This window comes from Pteropus vampyrus, unplaced genomic scaffold (assembly GCF_000151845.1).
Source record: "Pteropus vampyrus isolate Shadow unplaced genomic scaffold, Pvam_2.0 Scaffold5, whole genome shotgun sequence".
NCBI classification, from domain to species: domain Eukaryota; kingdom Metazoa; phylum Chordata; class Mammalia; order Chiroptera; family Pteropodidae; genus Pteropus; species Pteropus vampyrus.
In genome coordinates, this window is record NW_011888786.1 from 17,313,744 (window position 1) to 17,321,658 (window position 7,915).

Sequence of the window (7,915 nt, forward strand, 5' to 3'; positions counted from 1 at the left end):
TTTTTTTCAGCTAAAAAGAATATCTCGTAAATAACAGAGCCATTCATGTAAGGAAGTGAATTCTTTCCCCAGATGACTGAACACAGTGGTGTCCTGCACATGGCTACTAGAAGCTTAAGAATCCACATACTAGGGGAGTTGTGATATTTCCTCAATTGTGGTGTTGGTATCCAAGTCCAATATGTTCTCTCCTCCTCCAAAAAAGCTATGCAGAAGTCTGTCCAGAGGAAAGGAGAAAACACGGTTGTGGTGCCTTCACCAAACTGATTGTCACTTGAAAAGATGACCCTGAACCCAGCTAGAATGACTGAAAAACACTTATCTTAAATTGTCAATGTAAATGAGCAGAAAGGAGAGCTGGCCGTAGAAACTTGAAATTCAGCTGTTTGTGCTGGGGATATTTTAACTATTTGTTTAGTTATGATACATTTTACTTATTCTATAATATATATTCTTCTGATTGATCTGTGTATTTGCTGCAGCACACATCTAACTAATTGATTAAATGAAGTATAATAGCTCAGCTTTGCTCTTTTATTGTCATAATTAACAGTTTTATCCTTTATAGCTTTTTATTTAAAAACCTTTTTTCACATTCATTTATGAAATATTTATTGCATATCAATTATGCAGTGACTCTGAAAGAAATGGACTCTGACCTTGACCTATAGCAGCCTACAAGAATCTTTCTAGTTAGATAACCACACAAAAGAGGATAGGCCACATGTCAAAACAAATAATATAACTCACAATAACTGTGGGAATTCAGAGAAGACAGAATAAGCATTGACTAGAACAATTGGAAACAATTTTGTGTGAGCTGGAGGAATTTGGCCTGGACCTAGGAAATGAGCACTTTTTGGCTAGGAGGAAGACTCTCCTTATGGGTTATTCACCAAATACTTCTTGAAAGCCTACTATGTACTAGGCACTGGGCTAGATTTTTATATACAATGGTAAATGAGAACTATCCACATACTCATACTGTACAACCTGTCATGCAGTAAGCAGAATGCATATAGATATGTGTATGCACAGCATTGTAAAGCAACCCACTCCTAAGGATGTGTGTCTGACACGTGTTTCTGCAGGATATATGTGCTGCCCTTTTGTTCTGGACAAAGATGGAGTCAGTGCCGCTGTCATAAGCGCAGAGTTGGCTAGCTTTTTAGCAACCAAGAATTTGTCTTTGTCTCAGCAGCTAAAGGCCATCTATGTTGAGTAAGTTTCTATTGACTCTACATAACTGAAATAATATTTTTTATTAGTTTCAGGTGTACAGCACAGAGATTCAGTATATGTATATATTATGACATGATCACTATAAGTCTATTGCATGCATCAGTCTATTACTACATGCATCACCACACGTAGTAATATTTTTAAATGTATTATGTACTTGTGCACAAGATACTAATATTCTTTCCAATGCTCTTACTTTAGTTATGAATTCTATTTCTTATAAAAACCAAATAAGAAATTACCTTTTCCCTTTGATACTTAGCCATTTAACAGTAATTACCATTTGTGATGACAGTAACCTTTACCAGATGAGAACATTAGCCACAGAAACAGCTAAAGAATATGATTTTAAGTGTCCGATGTCAAAAAAGATTAAATGTGTTTATGAAACATCTATTTAGTCTTTTTATAGCAATTATTCAGCTGTGCCTTTGTAGTACAAAAGCAGCCAGACACAATGCATAATGTAATGGGTGCAGCGTGGCTACATTTCTGTAAAATTTTTACTTACAAATATAGGCTGAAGGCCAGGCAACAGTTTGGTGGTCCCCTGAGTAAATTGTTATACCTCTTTCTTAATGCTAAACTATTCCTTTGAAGCTAGTCATGGTCATTTGTTTCATTAAGCTTTTTAGAATGTACTGGTTGATACATGTTCTGTGTACACTATGCAGAATGATTTGTTCCTTATTTTGCATGTGTTTGTATTTATTTTGATAGGTATGGCTACCATATTACCAAAGCTTCATATTTCATCTGCCATGATCAAGGCACCATCAAAAAATTATTTGAAAACCTTAGAAACTATGATGGGAAGAATAATTATCCAAAAACTTGTGGCAAATTTGAAATATCTGGCGTTAGGGATCTTACAACTGGCTATGATGATAGCCAACCTGATAAAAAAGCTGTAAGTAATGCCTACTTTTGTCAACCTTTTTTTTTCTTTACCTTCTATTATACGTTGAAAAGCTTAACTTGTATATCAGTGCAATATTATGATTCATAATAAGAAATATATTTGGTCTCTGCCCTCTTTCCTGGCACAGAGCTCCTAAAACCCTTAGAATTTCCCAAGTGATGAGAGCATAAAGGTGTCTTGTGCTTTGTTGACAAGATGACTTTTAGAAAACTCAGGTAGCCTAAGGATGGGGGCTGTTGCCAGGAGAACCAACCAGGAGATTAGAGTTTGAACTTTCAGTCCCATCCTGATCTCTGGGGAGAGAAAAGGGGCTAGAGATTGAGTTCAATCACCAATAGCCAATAATTTAATCAACCATTTAATCAATCATGCCTATGTAATGAAGAGGGTTTGAAGAGCTTCTATATTGGTGAATATGTGGAGATTTGGTAAGAGTATTGGCTCAAAGAGGACATGGAAGCTCCATGCTCTTTCCCATACCTTGTCCTAGGCATCTCTTCCATCTGGCTGTTCCTGAGTTATAGCCTTTTATAATAAACCAGTAATCTAGTAAATAAGATGTTTTTCTGAGTTCTGTGTGCTACTCTAGCAAATTAATCAAACCCAAGGAGGAGTTCTTTGGAACCTCTGATCCAAAGCTCATCAGTCAGAAGCCCAGGTGACCAACTAGACTTGTGACTGGCATCTGAAGTGTGTGTATGTGTGTGTGTGTGTGTGTGTGTGTGTGTGTGTGTGTGTGTGTGTGGCAGTCCTGTAGGACTGAGCCCTTAACCTCTGGAATCTGATGTTATCTCAGGTAGCTAGTGTCAGAATTGAATTCAATTGTAGGATACTGTGTGGTATCATAAAATTGCTTGGGGGTGTAGGGAACATAGTCAGAATTGGGTGCAGAACCATGTTAATCATATAATTACTTGAAGCTAATTTAGACATTTAGGCATTATTATAAGTAAGCTGTCAAAATATATAGAAAGTTAAACATCAGGGGCTAGAACTAAAAGGGTTCTCAATAGTCATCTCAGCCAACACTGTCACTTAACACATAAGGAAATCAATGCTCAGAGGGGCACAGCTGTCTGAGGTTGCACAGCTGGTTGGTGATGGTCAGGGTACAGTCTGGGTCCTCTGATTCCTGATCCTGCTTTTCCTCTCTCTCATCTTGTTCTCACTCTTGAACAAGCATCTGAGTCACCTCGCCACCTGGTTGAAATGCCAAGTGCTGCAGCCCACCCACCCCTGGTGTTTCTGACGGAGTAGGTCTGAGATGCGGACTAAGAGTTTGTCTTTCTTACAAGTTCCCAGGTGATGTGGAAGCGACTGGTCCAATTTGGAGAACCACTGTTGGCTTCCTACTTAGTTTTACCCTGTTCTCTGAGTGTCTGGTAGCTGTTAGCTGTAAAATATGAGGTTGCATTCTTCATATCATGCGGATTCCCCACTGGAGTCAAAAGAAGGCTCCAATGTGGCTTCAAAAGAGTGTTGCTAGCTCTGGTGGCAGGTAGGGAAAGGAGAGTAAGGATATCCTTGTGAATTATTAGACATTATCTTTGATATTTACTTTTCTATATATTTTTTATTTTCATCAGCACACAATATACTTTCAGAAGATAAGTAGTATTCAGAGGATGGAACATGGCAGTTCCAACCACTGCCGTCTCATTGGCATGCTGCCGAGACAACCAACCTTCCCTTTCTGTTCTTTCTCTTGGTCTTTGCTGCCAGGCTTCTAAATAATGTGCTTATATGGTGATGTTCTGACTTGTCAGTGTTAGACTTCATTAATTTTCTATCGTAGAGATAAGGATTTAGTTACTTCCAGCACTCACTACTCTTCTTTTTCACAACATGTTTATACCACAGCTTTGGGTGACATCAGATTCTGGGCTTGTATCATTACGACTAGTAACTTTTGTTTCCTGCTTAGTTAAATAGTGTAGTTCGATTAGGTTCCCCTAATTTGTGTGGAGAATTGTTTTTTCTGTAATTAATTATTGCTTTGTTCTTTTGTTTGCTTGAACTTCTGTATAACTATCACCAGTTCTTCCCACATCTTTCAAATATGCCTTGGTAGGGTTTCCACATGGTCCAACGATTCGGCTAGTCTGCTGTTCTGTTTCATTTCCATTGGCCTCTCTCCTGTTCCCTCCACCTGCTCAGGGCCAGCTGCTCTCTGGTTTGAGTGCACAGCTGTCATCCTGGGAATGCCATTTGTCGTTCCCTTGCTTCTGGACCCAGTGACTTCCTCCTACTATATTTATTTTCCTAAATAACATCCTCTAGTAGCTTCCTAAGAAAAAGTGAATGGGAGATAAATGTTTGGAGACCTATTTCCGAAAATGTCTTATTCTACCCTCAGACTTTACTGACTCGCAGTTTTGAAAGCATTGCTCCATCGCTGTTGGGTTCTGGTGTTGCTGTTAAGCATCCAGTCATTCACTCATTTCAAACTAGAGCTGTGTGTTAATGCCATACTTGTCCCATCCTTCCTACGCAACTTTTTTTTTTTCCTCTCTCTAGGAAAGTTTTAGGAACTTTCTGCTATACTTTGGATTCTAAAATTTTAGCAATGTATGAAAATATGGGTCTCTTTTCATTCCCTATTTTAGACACTTGGTGGGTCTTTGTTGGTCTGCAGTCATTTCTTTTAGTTCTGAGAAATTTTTTTGATTTTGTGTCAAAGGGACTAGATGGTCGTTTTTCCAATAACTTCTTCCCCTGTGTTTTCTGGTCTCCCTTTTTCAACAAATTTTTAGATAGATGCTGGCTCTCCAGGACTGATGATCTACTTGCCGTGTTTCTTTCTTTCCTATCATCTATATGTATCTTCTTTTCCTACTTGTGGGGAGTTTTCCTCAATATTAACTTTCAGTACTTCCATTTACTGTATTTCAGCTCTTATTCTCTAATTTATTAAAAATTACATCCTGTTCTTGTTTCATGTCTGTAATATCTTAGCTCTCTTAAGGATATTAGTTATCCCCTTTTTAAAAATGCAGATTTTTTTTCTCTATATTGTCTTTATTTTCTCCAAGTTTTATGATATTTATTTGTTTGTTTTGGCCTTTGTCTTTTCTTCAATGTCTTTTCCCTCAAAGTCTGGTGATCCTTAATTATCTTTTGGGCACTAAAAAGCTTATCGGAAGCTCTGTATATATGCTCAAGCCTTGGCAACTGACCTACTTCACTCTAGGGAGACTGGGTATTAAATTAACTTTGTATAGGGGCCCCATCTGGGGAAGCCTAACTCTCATCCCAATCTCTTGTCTGAGGGCTATAAGTTGCATGCTGAGGCTCTATAAGTGGCGGAGAGATCCAGGGAGCATGGGAGGAAGGGTTCTAACATTTAGTGTGTTTGTGGGCTCGAATTAATCTCTGTTTTCACCCTCCACAGTGCCAGGTGTCCCCAACTCCTGAGCCTTGCTGATTCAATTATACCACAGAATTAAACCATCTCCTATGAGCTGGTTGCCTGACTGTGGGCAGAGGGTGAGGATCTGAGAGGGTCTAATAGCTCCCTTCACATACTACCTTCTTCTCTCCCCTGCCCTTTGCAGTGCCTGGTGCCTCCAAGTAGTGAGATTTGCCAGTGTTCTGCAGAGCACCTTCATTCAGTTCTTGTCTGTCTCCTGCAGATGCTCAGCTGTCATAATCCTGTGTCCCATCAGGTCGATTCTGCTCCTCCATCTGTTTTCTCCCTTCCCGGACTGGTTGGCAACCCATCACCTGCTGTTTCCTCTTTTCCTCTTTGCCCTTGTGTTTGTTTCGTTTTTTGTATTTTTGTCATGTTAGTGGGACTTTGAGAGCAATCAGCTATGAATACATCTGCCAGAAGCTTTATTTTCTAAAAAGTCTCTTTATAGACTTTCTTTTGCAAAGAAATAAAATCTAAAATCTAATGTTGTCTTTTTCTTTTTTGTAATGCATTTAAACCTATTATAATCTATTTCTTGTGAAATTATGTATTTCAATTTTAGTAAAACTTTAGTAGCTTTAATGAATAGAATGGAGAAGGCAAAAACCTAGCATTCATACTTGAAACTAATTAAAATAAATAAATAAATTTGTTTTTAAAAAGCTAGTATACAAAGCTACTTAATTTTCGCAGATTACCTTATTATTGTTATTACTATTTAGTATGTCGTTCATATAGAGTACATTTTCTGATTTTTCTCAAAATGTTCTTCTTTCCTAAATCAATATATTTGTTTGGCATTTATTTTCTTGTTTATCAAGAGAAACTGTTATTTAGACCAGGACAGTTTATGTTACTATTTAAATTTATAACATGTGTAATTAATTCCTAGATTCTCCCTACTAGTAAAAGCAGCCAAATGATCACCTTTACCTTTGCTAATGGATGCGTGGCCACCATGAGGACCAGTGGGACGGAGCCCAAAATCAAGTACTATTCAGAACTGTGTGCTCCACCTGGAAATAGGTAAGATATGGATGTAGCTGTTCTGACTTATTCCCTAGACTTCCTAATTGGTTCTGTTCAAATTTTAAGTAAAACATTTCATCTTTCCAACATGGCATATAATTAGGAAAGTTATTTAAGAACCTACATTAATATTGTGCTGTTAACAGGTGCTTGAAATGTCTAGCGATAATAGTGCCTACTTCCTACTTAATTACTCCTCTTCCTCTCCCAACTTTCTTTGCATAAGAAAATTTCACTCCTAACTTCAGTAATAATAATACTGAAATAGTAATAGTTTCTTTTTTAGTACTTTTTATTTGAAGCAAGCACCAATGAGTTTTTCTCTTTTCTCCATGTCTCTGATATAATAAATTAAAATCTATTTCACATGCATTCAACAAATATCCTTAAGCACTTATTGTGCATAAGTCTGTGCTGGGTCCCAGGTCGGATAAAGGGCCATATCAGAAAGAGTCCTTGTCACCAAAGAACTGATGGTCTAATGGCTTCAGGGTCATCTTTTTATGACCTTGGCAAAGGGTTTTAGTTGGTCACTTCTCAACAATTGTAACATTTTGAACTTTAACAATTGTGATGTATGTAGTTAGCGTATGTAAATGTGATATTGCACTCAGTTAACTAGCACTTCTGTATTCAGAATACAGTTAAGAATCAGGAGAAAAAAATTTTTTTAAGTTAAGTAAGTCAACTCTGTCCAATAGAAATAAAATGTGAGCCATATATGCGATTTAAATTCCTACAAGACACATTTTTGAATAGTAAAAAGAAACAGGTAAATTATTAAATTCAAATAATATATTTTATTTATATAATATTTTAAAATGTCATTACAACACATAATCCATAATAAAAATTATTAATGAAATATTTCACTTTTTTCCATATTAAGTCTTCAAAATCCATTTATTATTTTACACTTACCATGTATCTCAATTCAAATGCAAAGTTTTTCAGAAATACTCTACTATATTTAGATATCACAAAATTTACAGTTGAAAAAGTGGATTTTGATACCCCAATTGTTCCTAACATACTTAAGTTTTCCAACAACTGAATCAAGGGTCAGTTTTTAAATTTGAATTTCAGTCAATTAGACTTAAATGAAATTAAAAAATCAGTTTCCAGATTGCACTAGCCACATTTCAACTAGGTAGTTGTTGCAACATATGCATACCAAAGCTTTGCTTATAGAAGGTTTTTTCTGGCTTTGTGAATCAAATTTGCACTATGTGGAAATAGAAGCAGAGAAGAATTTCTGACCAATTTAAATTGGCAAGCCAATAGCATATTAAAATGTAGCAAATTAGAAG

At 36.7% G+C, this 7,915-nt stretch overlaps 1 protein-coding gene across 1 annotated transcript in view; it reads left to right on the forward strand.

The window, feature by feature from the left end:
- PGM2 (phosphoglucomutase 2) overlaps positions 1-7,915 on the forward strand; it is a 34,486-nt gene that overhangs the window by 22,924 nt on the left and 3,647 nt on the right. Inside the window, 2 exon segments of the mRNA XM_011365629.2 lie at positions 1,963-2,152; positions 6,469-6,602. Coding sequence (XP_011363931.1) covers positions 1,963-2,152; positions 6,469-6,602 — 324 coding nt within the window.